General features: G+C 42.1%; 1 protein-coding gene across 1 annotated transcript in view; it reads right to left on the bottom strand.

The window, feature by feature from the left end:
- Window positions 1–6,404: 6,404 nt before the first annotated feature.
- Window positions 6,405–19,881, bottom strand: part of PLEKHG4B (pleckstrin homology and RhoGEF domain containing G4B) — an 82,584-nt gene continuing 69,107 nt past the window's right edge. Inside the window, exons 16-23 of the mRNA XM_063131046.1 lie at window positions 17,781–17,870; window positions 17,456–17,680; window positions 16,650–16,820; window positions 16,161–16,341; window positions 13,458–13,574; window positions 11,825–12,094; window positions 10,754–10,953; window positions 6,405–6,602 (exon numbers count right to left, since the gene is read on the bottom strand). Of these exons, the coding sequence (XP_062987116.1) occupies window positions 6,579–6,602; window positions 10,754–10,953; window positions 11,825–12,094; window positions 13,458–13,574; window positions 16,161–16,341; window positions 16,650–16,820; window positions 17,456–17,680; window positions 17,781–17,870 (1,278 nt within the window). The 3' untranslated portion in view covers window positions 6,405–6,578. The remainder of the gene's footprint in view (window positions 6,603–10,753; window positions 10,954–11,824; window positions 12,095–13,457; window positions 13,575–16,160; window positions 16,342–16,649; window positions 16,821–17,455; window positions 17,681–17,780; window positions 17,871–19,881) is intronic.

Here is a 19,881-nt window from a genome sequence, read left to right as displayed (position 1 = left end):
ATGAGTTTTCTATCAGTACTAAAGAGACTTTTTCTCCCTCACTTTCTTACTTTTCCGTACCTGGGTTATAGCAGTTTTCCTCCCCTGTAGACATGCTGACAGGCCATGCTGTCAAAGATAGAATGAAAACCCATCAAACACTCATCAGCACCCTCCCCTTTTGTTTCCAGGGATAAAGATGAGGCTAACACTTTTTTAGAATGGTCACCCTTATATGCTTTCAGTGCATAGTGGAGGTTCCTTACTTCAAACCTGCAAATGAAGTTTATTTGCATGTCAATTTCTAAATAGTTTTACAGTAGATCTTCAAGTATTATCCACAGGAAGATATTAGTATGAAAATTGGTGGTGGTAGAATCATCCAGGCCTTTTTTTTTCATGTTGCAAGAATTGTTTCAAAGACTGAGAGGTTAAGGCTGCAATCTTATGCACACTTACTAAGGAGTAAGTCCATTGAATCCAGTGGGGCTAACTTCTGAGTAAAATGTGCATAGGATTACTCTGTAAATAAGTGGCTAGTATTCAAGTAGTCCACCATTCCTTACTGTGCCACTTTCCATATCTGCTAACCTGTGTTATATTTTCTTGTATATGATTTGGTGCACAAAACATGCTCTCAATGTAACTATCTGAAATAAATTATTGTGAAAGATTCAAATCTTGGTCTTGTCAGTGCTTTAAGTGTGCAAGTTAACTTTTTTTCAGTTGCCTAATTGAGTTCATTATACTTTGCATTTATAAATCTTTGTCTCCGTGATCTTTTAGCCCTTACAACAGTTCTGTAACAGTGTTATCTCCATTTTTAAGAGCAAGGACTGAGCAGTAGCAGAATTTCTCAGGCCACCTAGGATGTTCATGGCAGAAGAGAAATATGAATTGGAGACTACCTCCAGTCCCTCTCTTCTAGCCTCCAATTACGCCTGCCTGCCCCCTGGACGGCCTCTCTTTCAGTTCCCTGGAGGCTAGAAGTAAGCAAATAGAGACACTGGAGGCAGGCTACTCTAACCTTTGTAGTTGCAGGTGCACTTCGGCATATCTTGTTCTCCAGCCTACATGCCAGGAGGAGGCAGTGGAGGACTTCCCTTGCAACATCTTAAGAGTACTGGGCAGCCCAATGTGGCAGGGCTTGGGCCAAGTTGCCAACTCATGCCCACCAACCCAAATGAGAGGGTGCTTTTCATGGTGCGCAGCATCAGTACAACCCAGTACAAATTTCTTGAGTACTCAGTTGTTGGAGCAGCTGTTCTTGAAATTCTCATTCCTGAGATTCCCCACCCTGAAGAACTTCTTGACTGAGCGCCACCCTCATTGCTGTTCTTTGATCTCCCTCCCACCTCTGTTCTGTTAATTTGGATTTTATGAAATTCATAGGCATAAAGCTAGGGTGCGGAACCTCCAGCCTGCAGGGGATTCCCCATCCAGCTTGGCACTTTTCCCCCTTAGTCCTGCCCCTCTGCCAAGGAGGGAAAAGTGCTTATCTCTGGAAACGGTTCCCTTTTTCAGAGGTTAGCAGGGGAAAGTACTCTGATCAGCAGACTTTAAAGGCTGCTCTTGCACCTGCTAATTTGAAACTTGGCATGTTGCATCCCTTCAAAATTGACAACCATGCCTGCAAATTTAAACCAATTCTACCAATTAACAATAGTATTCTGTGTTTGGGGCCAGTCTATATTATTTCCAGGGGTCCATTCAGTGCTGCTGGGTACAAAGACTGAGGATTTCCCCCCCTCCCAGGTTATCTTGAATTGGTAACCTTTGTTCTGCAAGGCCTGAGGTGCTACGAGGAAATGAATATGCGGGAAGGGTGAATTTAAGACCAGAAGAGAGCGGCTTTTGTCTTGTAGGGTAGCGGAGAGAAAGCAGGGATTGCTTGGAGTTGTAATGTTGTAAATAAGCTTTTATAAAAGAAACACCGCAATTCTCCAGTGCCCTTCTTCCAGGAAACTGAAGTTTGAATAAAGTGCTGAAGCCACTGTAAGTTAGCCCTTCTCAGGGCTGGGGGGCAGAAGTGTAACGTTACCTGTAGTTCCCTTTTTTAAAAAGTGCCTAAAACAAACCCCACCCCACCCGCATCTAGATGTCTGCTATTTGGCAAGAGAATACTATATCTGAAAATGTCATCTAATTCTAACCGCAAAAAAAAAAAAAAAATTCTAGCCATATGTTGATTTACAAAGTTACTGGAAAACTTCAAATTTCCAAATCAAAATTCCAGTTTGACCCTGAGTCAAATTAGGTGGTATTAGAATTGCTCCATGCTGAACTGTTTTCTTGTTGTTTTTGGTTTTTGGTTGTGAGTGTGTGTTTTGCAAATGGACAAATTGGGTTACAAACTGAATATTAGCTGATACACAAGATGAGACAACTAAAGTTGCATGGTTATGTTTAATTGTGGTCATGTGATGGCACTGTTGCTTCATTTTTAAATAGATGGCATATTTCCATATTTAAAATAGGATTTTTATTTACATAAGATTTTTCATTGTAATTTTTTTCCAAGCTATTTTTTAAAAAACTATATTTTACAAAGAAGCAGGGAATGGTGGAAGAACCATATAATCACAGAGTAAGTAAATATGTACTTAAATGTCAGCAGAAAAATTCAAATAACTTTAGCTTGCAAGAGAGATGAAAACTTTACAAGGTAAGTAGATCTGTCAAAACTAATGTAAGGCCTTGAATAAGTCCTGTGAAATGAAAGTATGGAATCTCCATAAGAACATTGGACATATATTTGTTGGGTTAACCTATCCATCAAAGGCTATTTCCATAATTGTTACCACTGATGTAAGTGTAGACAGCTGGGTTGCTTTCCAACAGCTAGCTTTTTTCATTGTAGCTACTTAAAGAAGTTACAAGGACTTGGTACACAATCCACTCTTTCCATTCTAGATATGGAGAATGAGTTTCTTTTTTTTTCTTCTTTTATGCGTGATATAAAATAAAAATAATAAAAAATAAATATGATCACATTATTTTTATTTTATGCATGGCAGTAGTAGGAAATGGGCTTGCTTTTGCTGTAAGGGTTGTCAGCTGTATTAGCTATCTCAATTGGCACATTATTTATTTATTTAAAATTATTTTTAGTCACCCCGCTTAAAGTAATTCCAGGTGATTGCTGAACAAGGATGAGTAATAATGATGCTCTCCAGTGAAATTATACAAACCTCAAAGAAGTTCCTGAGCAGATGTAATTGAAACAGTGATTTGTAGGGTGTCATTTCCATATTGAAGCTGTTAAGAATCCACTGGCTTTCCAAAATAGTAGCCTAAATCTCTTAACAGGGTGGGATATTTAAACGAATCAATTCAATTTTTTCTCTTTTTTCTCCAGAGTCCAGCTACTCTGACCTGCTCCTGGAATTGCCTGATGATGAAGAAGACTGCTATCATCCGCAAAAAGATGTTGTTAGGCGCTTTCCCCCATTTAAAATTATGCCCTGAAATATAGGGGTTTGGATCCCGGATCTGCCTTCCATTGACAGAAAGGCTCTGCTCATATAAGATGCCTCCTCCTGATCTTTGATTATCTGTCTCCCCCCCCCCCCAGCTCACCCCATTCAGCATGGCCCCTTCAAGGGGCTGGAGGATTTGCTGAGGGAGGAGGGGTGGGGAGGTCTGATTTCACCAGCCCAGTTACAAGCGGCTAAACCTGGATCCAACCCACCGTGATTTCTAATTATGTTAGCCAGAGTTCCAATACGAGTGCAAACAAGTGATAATGGGAAGCTCTGCTTCATGAACCTCAAGAGCTTTATGTAGGGAATACTATGGGGTTCATCACACAAGGCTGAAATCCCACATCCTTACCATGGCTTTCTCCTTCCGGTTTCTTTCTGGGATTACCATGGGCTTCTTTGCACGGTGGACACCTGATTTGAGTTGAATTGAAAACTTCCTTTTTCTATCTTTTCATTATGCATTACCATCTAGTGGCTGAATTCTATCACAACGCTGGCATTTCTCACAGCCGATTGATTGGAATAACACGCCTTATCGCCAGTATTTTTGAAAGCGGGATAGAAGTCATAAACCATGGGAGGGACCCTGGAGGTTGATGACGTCATGTAAAGGACTCGCTAACTTCTGTGAGCAGCCAACCTAGATCACAAGCCTTGTGTAAAAGGACCTTGTGTTTGTTTTATGCTTTGAATTGTATTCAATGGTTTTAACTTTTGTGAACCACCCAGAGAGCCTCAGCTATTGGGCGGTATAGAAATGCAATAAATAAATAAATCATGGGTATAAATTTGGCTAACTGTAAGAAACTGATTCTCCCCTCCACACACACACACACACTTTATTTTCAATAGCTTAAGAAAATATGCTATCATTCCACCATATGAAAAAAAATATAAGCATTTAAAAATACTATTTTGCAGGGGAGTTGTGTCTGATTGGTGCAGTGCATCATAAAAACCACTAACTGCATTCCTGGGATGAATCTGGTTTTCTTTTCTTTTTTGTAGCTATGAACAATCTTACTGATACTTTCAGCTAGAATGGCTGTGAATAGCTTGGAGTCTTGGTTCAATGGCGCAAGTGGCCTGTGCAACCCCAGAAACAAAGAATCACTGGTTTTGGGATAACAATGATCCCAGATTGCTTCCGTGTTTCTGGGATCCCACCATCATCAAGGACACCATGGAATAATATGGTGGTCTTACTTTGCTAATCCTAAATTTGCCAGTTTTTAAAAAAGAATTAATCTAAGCAAGAGATAAGGTTTTATGAAAAAAAAACCAAAATACATACTAAAATAGCAAAGGACAATACAAATGTTACCTTTATTGTTCCATTTTTAAAAGAGATCATACATGGTAATGTTTGCTTAACAAAGACTTTTAAAAAACTATTTAAAGAGTGTATTTTTAAAAATAGTTTGTTCCACGTAAGTTCACAGTTATTAAAGTGGCACGTCTCCCTAAGAAGGTGCAGAAACTCCCTAAAACTGCAATCTGATGCACACTTACCTGGGAGTCAGTCCCATTGAGTTCAGTGGCACTTACTCATGAGTAGACATGCATAAGTTTGCACTGCATGGGAAGCTAACGGCTCGCGCTTTCCTCAAGCCCAATTGGGCAGGGAAGCAAACTCCCAGCCACCTGGCCAGAGCTACACAGACAGCTATGGGAAGCTCAGCGCTAAGAAAAATGTTTGGAATTTCCTTGATGGTTTTGTTTTTACAGGTGGCGATTGGAAGAAATGAGGCCGCATGAACTGAAGTGTACAATTCTGGGGCTACTTCTATAGCTACAAAGGACTGGAATGAATTGTTTTGCAGAACACCTATTTGCTTTCTCAGTCAGTACATGCTTCTGCAAGGCATGGGAAGGGGCAAGACGCTATGAAATATTCTGATGCTGCCTGATGACTGGAAATCGAAATCGTATTCAGTCACCCTTCTGGCTTTCAAATCTACCTTTCACATAGGACTACAAATAACGAGCTGGATTCAAATTTAAGTATGTACAACTGGGCTGGTTGTATATACCTCTTCATAGCAGCCCCTTGAAAATGGATCCCCAAAACAGAGCAGAGACACCTTCTCTGGGCAGAGCCCAGGTCTATTCTTTCTTTTATTTTATTTTTAAGATGAAGTGAAGATTCCACCACCCCACATCAGGGGTTGGATCCAGGAATTGCCTTCCATAAAAGGCAGGCCTTCACTTGCAGAAGGCCCTCCACCCAATTTTTGGAGATCCCCCTCCCTGCCCCACACATCACAGTTCACTTTATTCAGCAGGGTGTCCTGATTCCCTGAGTAGGGTCTGGAGGGGCTGCTGTGCAAAGGAGGGAACGGGGAACTGCAAGTCTCTATGTTTACATAGGGCGTACTCACAATCCTAAGGGCGTGCTTGGGGGTTTGAAGGTGTTTTTTTGCAACTAACATTTATTCAAGTTGAGTGTGTTTGGGTAGTTAGAAAACGTGTGCTATTGTACTTGTTGAAGCATAAATGAATTCTGCTCCCAGTGTAGGCGTGTGCTCTGAACACGTTTGAGAACCTCTGATGTAAACGGTTGCATCAATGCATTTCTATCCTTACCATCTAGAAATATTCCCATAGTCCAGCCTTCCCAGATGTGTTGGACTAGAGCTCCTATCATTCCCAGCTGACATGGCAATTGGCCGGGAATGATAGAAGTTGCAATCCAGCACATCTGGCAGGCATCAGGTTGGAGAAGGCGGCCACAGTCTAAACCTATTTGCTTAATTAAGCACACTCACTTTTGCCTCGGAGGCTAACAGAAGTATGTGCTAGAAAGACATTTTGAAAAAGTCTGCCATAAAGAATTTATAATGCAAGACAATAAAATATTTACAAACATGATCAGCATAGTTTGTACATTTTTTTTCATTTGTACACATAATGCTTTTTGCATTTACAGGTTCTCCAAAAATATAGTAACATCTACATCTCAACAGCTATACATAAAAAATTAGATCCAAGTGAAAAAAACATTGAAAACTATATCTCTTTCATACAAATAAGGATATGTTTCTTTCTTGGACGTACAGAAGAATGTCACCCAGAAGCAGTGTTGTAGGATTGTTCATGTTTCCATCGTCTTTATTATATATTCTGAGCCAAATCAGCCTGGAGGATGACAGAAGTTTATGTTGTAATTCAGAAGTTAGCTTGACAGAGTTTTGGAACAAATTTGCTTGTGAAAGGAAGGAACAAAGGTTTCTTTCTAAAACTCAGGGTCCAAGAAGTTGCATGGGATTGCTCAGGGCAAGGCTACTTCCAAACGGAGGGGTCCTAGCACTAACAACCAAAAGGGATTGTGCAGCTATTCCGTCTACCTTAACAGATTTGTTTCTAGTACAAAAAAAGACAGACATCATGATGGGAAAACATGGGAAGGTGACAACCTGAGGACAATATCAACTGGACTCCCCATAAAATTCCATGAAAGAGACAGTACAATTGCATAACATAAGCCTCACATGACAGCACCCTCAATGGACCTGAAATAATCACCAATATTGCAGTCAACACTTTCTCTTTGGGAGGGGTTGAGGTTCAGGAAACGGCTTCTAAATAATTGTAATCCTAACTCTCTTCATGGTTTTAATTTTTGTGAACTGCCCAGAGAGCTTCAGCTATTGAGCAGTATAGAAATGAAATGAAATAAAATAAAATAAATAAATAAACTCTCAAAACAAAAAGGCCGATTTACCCTGACTGTGGTGAAGAAATCCACGTGTACACAGATTGGGATGCTAGTGGCATGCATGCATGCCTGACCCTGGTCATCATTTATGTCTGTAAAGGCCTCCACGCCCTATCCTCCATGTAAAGGTCTGGATTATGCTCAATATTATAGATGTATCGTCTTTTAAAATTTATAATTCCTTGGAGACCTATATTATGATAGAAATCTGCTTTTATTGGCCAAGTGGATTATGTATTGGACATTTGGCTTGGAAGATTTCTATTCTAGTCCTGTTCACCCGCAGCATTTGCCAACTGCTTCTCATCAGTAGAACAGGATTAGCAATGTACTTCCTCATAATACTGTAGTGAGGATAAATGAGATACAGATATGTTTCCCGGATACAGACACTTAAATCCTGATACAAACACTTAAAAATCTCCAATGCAAAGCAGCCCACCATGTGCTGAGGCATGATTCCCAGGTACACATTATGTCAGTACTCTTGGAGCTGCACTCATTGGACTTGATCCAGACTTAAACATATTTAGAGTAGACCCAATGAAATCAAAGGAAGTTAAGTTAATCATAACTAACTTAAATTCTATTGGTTTCAGTGGCTCTACTCTAAGAGCTCGTTCAGATGGGGGGAAATTGCTTTTCCTTACCGTGGCTCTGCTGCCTGCTTCTCCACATTTGCAATGAGTTGTAATTACATGAAGAGAGCAGCAACCAAGTGCCCCATATAATTCAATGGGACACCGCCCTCTAGTGGGCATTTTATAGCGCAACTTCACTGGTACACGGCAGGAAAACCCGACAAATACTGATATATCTCAGAAGAGTCAGGTTCTCTGAAGTTTATTTTTTACTGCTAAAACTAGGGAACGGAGCAGGAGATGCACAGGAGGCTGACGTCGTCAAAATGACCTGCGAACAACCATGAGTGGCCAGTCACGAGCATGCTGTAAAACGCTAGTTTAAAGAAGATCTAAGTAGACAAAAGTCTGGATCTAACCAACTTTCTGTAGACTTCTGTAGGCATAATTGGAAGTACTATTGTTCACATATTTAATCTTCAATTATGTGGGCCTATGTAATTAAAACATCACTTTCTCCCATATATCACAGTGATCATGGTAAAAACGAAGGGAACAATTCATCAGGAGGTTCTCCTTTGCAAGTCCATTGGCATGTGTTACATGAGTTTTTGCAGGAGAATTTCTCATGGATTTTGCCCTTTCCCCCAAAGGAGTATGATTTTTGAAATATATTATTGGATCAATCTAGCAATCCGGCGCTGTAACACTGCAAGAACATATGTAGAATCTGGAAGGGGTGGAAATTGGACGATGGAGAGAGATGGGTCATTTGCAGAAGAAGAGAGGGGGAGAGGGGGAAATACCGTTATAATAAAAGTTAATAATCAGTACCTTCAATAATATTAGAACATGCAAATCAAGTTTTCAAACATGCTCCAATGTGATTATGTGTTTTTAGCAAATTAAGATGGATCACTTTAGGATATAGCTGAGAAAAATCCACTTACTTACTGAATGTATTGTCTGTCAAACCATGGTTGAGAGGCCTAATATATGAGAGGTGTTGCTCTGATAGAGAGGGGAGGGAAAGCATGACTAATTAAGAATAATTGGGATCCATTTTCTTCACCCTTGTCTATGTTGCAATATTTCTGTGGTATTTCCCATACTCGCTAAGTAACGTTGCAGTAGAATTTACGGAACATTGATGTTCAAACAGTTTGATTTGAGGCAATAAAGATTTAAGGCCATCTTTGCAACGCTTTGCCAACATTTTAAAGAGAAATAATAAAAGACAGCCCTCAAATATACACTTCATCCTCTTAATATGGAAATGCAAGGAACCAATTCCCTGCTGACGCCTGAGGGGACAGAGCCGGGGAGCTAAGGGGTGGCACCTGTCAGACTAGGGGGTGGAGGGGCAGAGCGTGGCACGTGGCCAGTCAGTCAGGGGAAGAGTTTGTCTCTGTCTGGTGCCTCAGGGCAGAGGGGGAAGGCTGGCAGGGGAGGGGGATTAAATGGCAGAACCTCTCAACCCCAGCCAAGCAGAAAACAGACAGTGGTCTAACTCCTTTGATTCGGATTCCTCACCCTGATACTTCCCTGGAGATCTTGAGAACAAGGCTAACTGAATCCTGGGCCGGATCTACACTATTGCTTTAACGCACTTTATAACAGTTTTGTCAACTGTTGGGGCCCAGGAAACACTCCATATTCAGTTGTCAAAACTGTAATAAAGCGCTTTAAAGCAATAGTGTAGATCCGGCCCTGGACAAACTGTGAGCCCATGAGCCCTAGGCTTCATTGTGCCAGTGTGCTTGGATGGCCATTACTAGCCATGTGGTGTCTCAACAACTGGCTTGTACTACCGTATTTCTTCGATTGTAAGACACCATCGATTGTAAGACGCACACTAATTTCAGTACCACCAACTGAAAAACCACCTAAGACACACCCACGATTCTAAGATGCACCCTGTTTTTAAAGATGTTTATATGGGGGGAAAAGTGTGTCTTAGAATTGAAGAAATACGGTACTTTCCGCTGAAGTTCATGCAGGAAGAACATGCCAGGGCTTTTGCTGCCTTGTCACAGAAATCTTCCAACCCTATATGTAGCACCTTGTAGGGCCTATTGTGAATGAGTGAGGGTTGGTAGATAGACATATACAATTGACCTAGCACAGTTCCAGCAGTGTGATTTATTCTTTTGCGTCCGTGGGGAGGGGAGGGTGCCACGGGAGAGGAAGAAATGGTTAAGGAGAGGAGGTCGGGAATTAATACTACTACTACTACTAATAATAATAATAATAATATACAAAAGTGCAATGTATAACTTCATCAGGATTTAACATACATAACAAAAAGAGAGGTGTGTGTACGTTTTTCAAACAGTGGAGTTCTTGGAATTTTATCAATAAAAGTTTCATAATGGATTAAAGGAAAGGAAAGGAACCTCTCGTGCAAGCACCACTGAGTCATTACTGACTTTTGGAGGGACGGCAGCTTTCGCTGTCGTTTTCTTGGCAGGCCTTATAGCGGGGTGGTTTGCCGTTGCCTTCCCCGGCCGTTATTACCTTTCCCCCAGCTAACTGGGTACTCATTTTACCGACCTCAGAAGGATGGAAGGCTGAGTCGACCCGAGCCGGCTGCCTGAAACCAGCCTCTGCTGGGATCGAACTCAGGCCGTGGGGAGAGTTTCAGCTGCAGAAACTGCTGCTTTACCGCTCTGCGCCACATGAGACTCATGGATTAATGGATTAACTGCCCTGAAAAAATATATGATGGCCACCACTACAAATCTTACCAAGAAATGTACAGCGGAAGAATTCTATGTTCTAAGGCAAGGATTGCTAACACATAGCTCACAGCCGGCATGTGGCCCCCTGACTTTTGCAGCCCCTTCTGTCCACTCGGCCGCTGCCACATTTGTTGCCCCACGCACCAACTGGCCCCACACACCAACTGGCTGATATAGTGGCCAAATGTTTGTTAGCCATCTTCACTGTGAACTACTTTTATTTATTTACTTATTTACAAAGGTACTTACAGCTGGGATATACTGACTGCTGGGTTTTGGTCTGAGGCTCTTCTCAGAGAGGGCAGGAGAAGTGCATTGCAATGGAGGCTTAGAATCTGCATCCAGAAATGTCTCGGTAAGGAGTGGAGAGAACCCAGCCTGGACGGGGCTGCTGAAACCACTTGCGCTCTCACTTGACGTACACTGGGACGACTCAGAGTTCTCTGTAACTACAGGAAGCAGGAAGGAAGAGTGTTGCCATTAGACATTGCTGTCATTCCATTGTTCAACAGGAATTCCCATGACACATCAGAGAGATAATCTTGCCATCTGTAATCTTTAAGATTATGGATCTTTGTAAACTGAAACACACCAGCTGCTAAAGGCCAAAATGGACATGACTTTAAATGAGAAATATATCATCCCCCCCCCCCCGCCGCCCATTTTACTCTACAGTAGGCACAGGGCCACCCCGATCTCTGGGGGGAGGGCAGGCAGGAAGCTACACTGACAGAAATGCTCCAAGCTTTGTGGCTGTGGGTGGGCTTGACTGCATCACTGGTGCTCCAGACATCACGTCTGGGAGTGATGCTATGTTTGTGGGCCGGGCCAGCACCAAGGGTAGGCATGGTTGGGCACCTTCCAAGAGTCCACACCCCACACAGGAGCCCCTGAAGTCGCTCCTTCTCTTCACCATTGTAACCTACTCATTGGCCCTTCCTCTCATTCAGGCTCAGACAACGGTGGTGGTGAGAAAAAGGAGCAAAAGTTGCCATGGCCTACTTGCTCACTGGCTCTCTGCCTGTCAAGCAAGCAAGTAGTTATAATGGTGAGAAGGTGGATGAGAGCAATAGCAGTTAGTGACCATGGTGGTGAGAAGGTACACTCACTGAGGGAGGGCCCCCCATTGAGGGTGTCTTCTCCAAGGACCCTCCAAAGCCTGGAGCCAGCACCGTTTGTGGGAACTGAAAATGCCAACCAGCAGGCTACCAGGCACTCAAGAGAAAAGGAGGAAATCAAATTTATACCAGGGCGCAAGGAAACCCCACAGTGAGTCCTGTCAGGTTGCTGGGGCCCTGGCAGCTACCTAAGGATACTCACTCATGGAGGGCTGGCTTCCAATTTCCTGTTCCAGCTCATCTTCCTCAATACAGGTCCCAACATCGTACGACCAGTGGTAGAAGGGTGGCCCTGCCAAGCCCGGATGAGATGGGGTAGAATATATGTGCAGGTTTAGTGAACCCAGGATGGAAGAGGAGGACTGGCTGCTTGAGGAAGATGTACTGCTGTTTGAGATGGTGGAATGGGGCCTCTTAAAGGGTGCAGAGTGGTCAAATGAAGAAACGGCAATGGAGGCCCGAGTCCTTGACTCTGGGGAAACAAACAAAAATCCAGACTCCAAGAACACTAATCAAGAACAAAGTACAGAAAGTGAAAGGGCAATGGGGTGGAGCCAGAACTCAGTACAGCTTTGCATGCAGAACGTCCAGATGGCCGGCACCTCCTCTTGAAAGGATCTTAAGGACCAACACTGGGAAAGACCTTGGCTGGAAACTCTGGAGCACTGCCAGGCAGGACCAACGACTCATGGCTTAAGTCAGTATAAGGCAGCATTCCCAACTTGGTACCTGCCATATGCTGCACTGCAAGTCCCATAGTTCCCAGCCAGTGAGGTCGATGGCATCGTGGGTGCTGCAGTCCAACATATCTGGAGGGCACCAGGTTCAGGAAGGTAGCATAAGGCAACGGCAAAAAATAGTAGTAGTAGTTTACTATTTTGATCTATCAACCACAGACATGCAGAATAAAAATATACAAATCTAAAACAGATAATGGAAAATATGGTAGATAAAAGTTTAGAATGAAATCATGAATGTTACCATCCAGATTAGAGGGGCTAACCTGGATGGTAACATTTGAAAAATTAGCAATTTGCTCTACAACTGAAATGTTAGAGCCCTCGAGTAAAATAATCAGCAAGGACTCTAAGTATCATCCAGGAAAGGATTGTGTCATCAAAGTTTTTCTAGCCGCTTACCTACAATTGAAGAAGAGCTACAGAGCAGACTCCACCTCCACCTCTTCATTGTCACAGGGGCAACATCTGTTATTAACTAGATTTTTTTAATATTACCCATCTAGAAGATTACAGGGTAGAACATTGCGCCAAGCCAGAGAAAAAACTCTCCTGTATTTGAGGGCACGTGACCAGGATCATTGGCCTGCACTCTACTGCATGTGCCAGAGAAGGGAGGGAGATGATCCTTTCTTTTGTGTGTTAAGGCTTCCAGAGAATGAGCAAGCAGCACGCTTCCCTTTGTCCTCAGGCACCCACGAAATGTGAACTCCAGGATAAAAAGAGCTACTTTTGGGGCACCCAAGAGCTTAAGAATGCCTAGTGCAGCCTTCCCCAAACTGATACACTCCAGATGTTTTGGATGACAACTCCCAGCCAAGGGGCAGGGATGATGGGAGGTGTAGTCCAAAACACCTGGAGGGCATCTGGTTGGGAAAGACTGGCCTAATGGGATCTTCACTGTTCAAAGAGAATACACAACCTGACTCCCCTCAGAAGCAGTTTGCTTTGGAGGAGGAACACGCATCAAAAGTCCCCGTAAGCCTGCATGGTTTGGTTTGGTTTCATCTAGGAAACATCCAATAAAATATTTTGGGTAAAAAGCGAACAGAACACTTAAGAGTCCCCAAAGAAGCAAAGGTAAGCCCCAAACTGTACCTGTTCCTTTCATTATATAGTCTATTGCTCGATCGCTTATAGCTGCATCACTGGGCTTGATATCCATGAATGGTTTATTCCCTATGCCCATAGACACCATTTCTTGCATTCGGAGTTCTAAAAACAAGCAAATGAAAAACACAAGAAAACAATTGACCAAATAATTCCTTAGATAGGACTAGCTCTTTACTGATTTCAAATAAGACTAATGTAAAGCTTACATAACTTGTTCCAGTTGTGTACATAGTTGAGCACTTTAGGTTTTAGTGGTACCAAAGTTTCTTTTTTTTCATTTCATCAAAGTGACGGTGATTTTGTACAAAAGAAAGCATGGCACAGCCGCACTGCTTTGTGGTTTTTGTTTTAGTGGGAATAGAACACTGGGCTTGCCGTGAAGGTTCCTTCTACCTGAAGATTGGGAGGACATCCTGTAAATGGTTTCTGGAGGCAGGGTTAAACTTCCTGTCTCCATTGGTGTGGAAAAAACTCTCCCGACATGAAGCAAGCCAAAATATCTATTAAAAGTCCTTTAAAAAGTTAGGGGAAATGTCCAACTGGGCTCAAGCTCTGGAAACAGCATATAATATGAGAGTGAAATCCAACGTTGTGCAAGCAGAAGTCTGCTCACGCGATGGGACTTCCATCTTCTTTCCTCACCCTGCTCCACTGAGTTGCCCAAACCTCTGTAGTAGATTTTGAGGGTGTGCAGGGGGACAGATGAGACCCCACCAGCATAGTTTGTATGATAGGCTGTGATAGGTTCATAGGTTGTGAGTCATGGTAACAGGGCAATGAATGCTTCCAGGTGTCCAGTTACCATCCCTTGCAGTCTGAGTGGTCCATCAAAATCTCCTCTACTGTTCTCAGGCAAGTTGACCAGATCACATTTGTCATTATGCTGAGCATTGGCATTTATGGTAAAAAAAAAAGGCAAAGAAAGGGAGGTAAGAGGAGACAAACCCAGCTTGCTTGGGAAAAAGGGAACGACTAACTGGTGGAAGTAATCCCAAGGCCACTGAAGAGTCACAACCCTGCGTAAACCTTGGTCTCTTGACCTAGATAGGAAGAGAACTGGAGGGGTTTCTCCACACTGATGGAGACAGGAAATTTAATTTGGCCCTTCCTTCAGAGACCAATGGATGGTTTACCACTCCAAGGAAGAAAGCTCTAAATTTTGTATCAAGCGCACCTCGATTCCGCTACAAGAAACTTCAAATGTCCCTGTTATTTTATCATTCAAAGGCCACCAACCTTACTCTTGTACGCCAACTCCAATAAGGTACATTCAAACAGTTTTGGTCTGACATGCTATTCCATAACTTCATTGGATTCAATGCCAAGATCTGACAAGACCCATGCACATACGTAGATTAGGGGAGGTGGAGAAGGCTGCCAATTACTCCTTCCTACTCACCACAGGGTTGCTGTGGAAGGCTGCTGCACATTCATTTTTGCCTTAAGTCAGAGAAGTAATTTGGCAGAGGGGGTGCTGCTTGAAGCGGAAGGCTAAAATGCCCCCCCCAAAACACATGCAGTCGGGGAGAGCAATCCTATAGCCCCGAGACAGAGTGGGGGGGTATGGGATAGTTAAAATTCTTGGATCTGAGGTCAGAGACAGTGCTCCAACTTCAGGCCAGGAGTCGAAGCTCCCCTTTCCCTCCCCCTGGCAGCTAGTGCAGAGAGAAAGGGGGCATGCCACTGGTGGGGAGAGGACGGGGAAGGCATATGCCTTATTCCCAGGCTTCCCCAGCCTCCTTCCCTCTCCCTCCCCAACACCTCAGCTAGATGGGTGAAAAGCCCTTCTAGCAAAAATACAGAGCAGGAGGAGCATGCAGAGGTGAACTTGGGAGGCTTAGGGACATCCCCGTAGGATTGCACCCTAAGTCAGCCTTCTTCAACTTGGTGCCCTCCAGATGTATTGGACTGGAAGTCCCATCATTTCCAGCCAGGATGGTCATTGGGCATACACATATGTACAATAAATGAAACCTTCTAGTATACATGGTGGTTTGCAGAGTCACATATATGCGCACACACACATCTCCAGCCATCTAGAATCCAAATGCAGGCAGAAAGGAAGGCAAAAAGAGGGAAAGAAGTGCAGAGATAAGGCTAACAGGGGATGGATATACACAAAGGCCATGAAATGCACAAAAGCTGTGAACTGCCCAGAGACCTTCGGGATAGAAATGTAATTAAAAATAAATAAAAGCTTCATTTTAGTATGTGGGTGAGAACTGAGGAATTAAGTCGTAGGCATATTAAATGTGATTTTTGATGAGGGATTTGAAGGAAAGGACAAAGGAGGCATCATGTCGGTGTTCTAGGCCTTTGGGCAGCAAGGGGCAAAGGGTAGATTAGTTTGAGACAGAAGGATCCCTTTGGGCATCTCAACGCAAGAGAAGAAGGAAAGTTCATAGACAAGGAGAGGTGTACTGGAATATGACAGGCCAGAAGACTGAAGAGGGAACATGTCTTGCAGTTTTAATCTTCAATATACTGAAAATTCTTCCTCTCATTTGCCAGACAAATGTGGCTACTGGTAGTGCAACTACTGTGAGAACATTGCTTGTAAGAACTATTATGCTTGAAATCTGTGCACGAAGCAGACCCAGCTGAATGGGTCAGTCTTTGCTTTGCAGAGCCACTAAAGAGCTGCCCAAAGAACCTGTTGGATCTTTGTGGATTGTACTGCAGGCATACCTCGGTTTCTCAAGGCTTGCCTCCAAAGAATCTTTCCTATGATGTTCGTCCATACAACCTTAGTTTCTGCTGAATTTGCTTGCAGGATGTAGGTATCTTGGGATTTTCTTCTCCTTCGAAACCAGATTTCAAATCGCAGGCCACTTTCTCCAACGTTCTCCGTCATTCCAATCTCAGCTGTCTACAAGCAAATATGAAAAAAAAGGAAATTTGCAGAACACTGCTTAGCAGCAAGAAAATATATTCGTCCTGCTTTATAAAGAGTTGTATATGGATCACTTGTTTCAACTACAGCAGCATAATTCTGAGCAATATTGATTAAAAGCGCAGTAACTTCTGAGAAGTTCAAGGTATTGGACGTGCCCATCTCATCCTAGCATGGCCAGACCTATATCTGCTTAGCTTTAGCTGCATCGTGCACCACCAAAGGATCCTCTGAGCATGCACATCATAAGCTTTCATAAGCATGCACATCAAGGACTGACTTACCTTAAACGACTGTTTGTACATGTAAATGTCATATCCCCCATCAATCTTTTTTGTTTTACTGAACAAGATGAGGTCTTCAAACAGGAAGACATGTCTCAAATACTTCTTTCTGCCACAGGACACGATAAACTCATCCTGACACCTCAGTTGTCCTTGTTCTTTCAGATTGACCTGATTTAGAGAAAAGAGAGGCTGCTTTTTTTCCTGTTAAATTGGGTTAATTTCATTAAGCTAGAGGATGGACAGGACATTTGTTCTTTCATCAACATGAATTTAATAATAATAATAATAATAATAATAATAATAATAATAATAATAATATAGTTAGATTCTATGTAGCGCTTTCTAGCTACATAGTAATCATTACAAAATTAGTATAATGATCCCCACACCAGGGCCCTTGTACTACCCTGAGGAAGTCACAGATGAGGAGGAAATACTGGTTGCCCCATTTGGGAGAAGGGCTCCCAGCACTTCCTCTTGGCCCTTCCACTTTCTTCAGACTCAGAAAATGAGCCCCCAATAATAACCCAATCTCCTCTGCACCACAGAAGCCAGTGTTTGCAGAATCATACGAGGGCCCTTTAAGGTAGTATAACCAGTTCCTACAAGGAGGCAGGGACATCCACATTACAGGCCTTGCAAGCCTACATCAAGCTTCGAATGTCCTCAGCTCTCTGCTGAAACCACATTCTTCCAGAACTTAGCCAGCAGGGCCCATTGGGAACTGCCCAAGGCCCTGATTCCTGTTTAGAGCGATCTGCCTTGATCTAATTTGATTTGAGTTGGAATGTAGCTGTGCTTACATCACAACCTCTGATGGCATCCATTGCAAGCAAATCATTCCCATGGCGAAGTTGAAACCTGACCATTTCTTCAGCAGCCCGGAGGGTGCTGAGCTCCTGCTCTTGACCAGCCGAACATTCCTTGATCAGATCCTTCAAAAGGAGTGCATATTTGCTCATTCTTTGGATAGGTTTCAGCAGATAAGAAGCCAGATTCATTTTATCACCCAATTCCTGTTGCTTATTCTGTGAGAATATTATAGGCAATCATTAGGGGATGAAGCACCACAAAAAACATCAATAAATTCTACAGGTACAATTAAAAACAGGCAAAAGTAGTAGTTACTTTAAAGAAGGTATTTCCATGGCTTATTAGCAAAGTGTCTGACTGTGGCTTGTTCTTGCTATACAATGCATACATCCCAAACTCTTCTTCCTGAAATGATAAAAGATACAGTTCTGACATTTAATTTCTTGATTAACAATCATGCAAATCAAAGTTACTTTGTGTCTCCATTATTATTATGAATATCAGTTTTCTTACTTTTTAATTAAAACATTAATTTCTGACTATACAATGCGAAACAAGAATAACATATGGCAACAAGTACATGGTAAATAAAATAACAATGATCAGTCTATATTCAACAGTATGTTCCATAACTTACAAAATATTCAGCCTATAAGAACTTTCATTCTCTTGTCAAATAATGATCTCTCTCTAAAATGAAAGGTGATGCATTGGCAATCTCAACACAGAAGAGTCTTTGTTTATATGAGATTTTCTTACTTTTATGGCCTTGCAGTTCAAACCAGTAATGGAAAATGATTGATTATTCATTTATTGGGGTCATACACAAAAGTATAAATGAGACTACTTTATGCTAAGTAAAATGCTTGCAGTGAGGGAATGCAATCTAAAACTATAAAACTATGCAGTAACACTAAAACGTAGAGTGAAAGAACAAATCATGGAATTTCTCAAGAAAGATGGCATATAAAAAAAAAACCTGACAGATAAAAGTCTGCACAATCAATCTGTTTTCTTTTATATTTGTATTGCTTTCATTAGCTGGTTGAATATGATGCCTCTATTCTGGTGGGAATGTTAAATTGTAAGTAGAAATATACATTGTTTTTTTTAAAATAACGTATGAATAAATAAAATAGATAAAAATAGATGGGATTGTTCTTGAATCGGTTGATTTTCGTATTTAACTTTATTCCTGTGATACATTGGTACAAAAGGTGGCTGTATGGCTGACTTTTATCCCTCTTGCTATCTGTAACCACTAGAATTTCAAGAGTTAGTAAAGACTAATTGAGTAGAAGAGACTTGGAAAGAGCAGGTCCATTTCAACTTTATAAAGCAACAGTTCAGGATGCCAGAATTTTTTAAACAGAAGTTACCTGTGAGCTAGTGGACAGAATGTTAAACTTTAATGAGGAAGACCTGGGTTCGAATCATCCCTTAACCACAAAGCTCATTAGATGACCATGGTCCAGTCACTATCTCTTTGCCTACCCTACCTTACTGGGGCTGCTGTGAGGATGATGATGAGGAGAAAACCGTGTAAACTACCTTGAAGGAAGGCTGGGATAAAAATGTGAACATGAACAACAACACAACACTGCTGAGGGAAAGATGTAAATAACTATTGCTAATGTGATCAGCAGTTCTGACAAATGGCCATCCTGTATGAAGCAGTGTCATTTGATGACATCACAATGGCACAGGGCAAAATAACCTCCTCAGTCTCTGCTATTTGGAATTCTCCACCTTGTTTCTTGGCAACACAAACTGAGAAACTGTGAATGGTTAAACATACTGAGAAGTAGACAGATGTGGAAAATAGGATCTGCTGTTAGCCACACAACAGATATAGTATTGACTTGAGTTAAAAGTGGTGGGAAATACCAGGATTCATCTAAATAAAGTAGTAGTAGTAGCAATAGTCCCTGGCTTTTTCTGTTAATTAACAACTTCTAAAAGCATTTTATGAGCACTAATTAAACATTTTTGCATATCTGTACATTAGAGACATAATAGAGTTCCAACCACTTCCTCTTAACCAGTAGCAAAAACTGCAGCTGTGTCACCAGGTAAGAGAATTAAAATACTGACTGAGAAAATTGTGCCTTTGAAGACCCCACTCTAATACGTGGGACTTTAACTATACAAGGGGAAACCTTTGTGGGGCTTAAGACTTGGAAGTCCTGGGCACATCCAATACTTAGAGGCCCATTGATTTAAATGGAAGAGGTTTCAGAGAATATGCTTAACTCTTCAACTGAAAGGCTTAAATTTGTATTCGGATACCTTTAAACGGCGCATTTAAACTTATCTCCTTGTTTTTCTCTCTGGGTGACATTAATATGCACTTTAGTGGGAAGTCCCAAAAGTGGAAATCAAGCAGAAAATATCTCTGTTAGTAAACAGGTGGTGT

This window comes from Elgaria multicarinata, chromosome 1 (genome assembly GCF_023053635.1).
Source record: "Elgaria multicarinata webbii isolate HBS135686 ecotype San Diego chromosome 1, rElgMul1.1.pri, whole genome shotgun sequence".
Lineage (NCBI taxonomy): Eukaryota > Metazoa > Chordata > Lepidosauria > Squamata > Anguidae > Elgaria > Elgaria multicarinata.
Note: the sequence above shows the minus strand (reverse complement) of the source record. Positions and strands in the feature narration are given on the sequence as shown.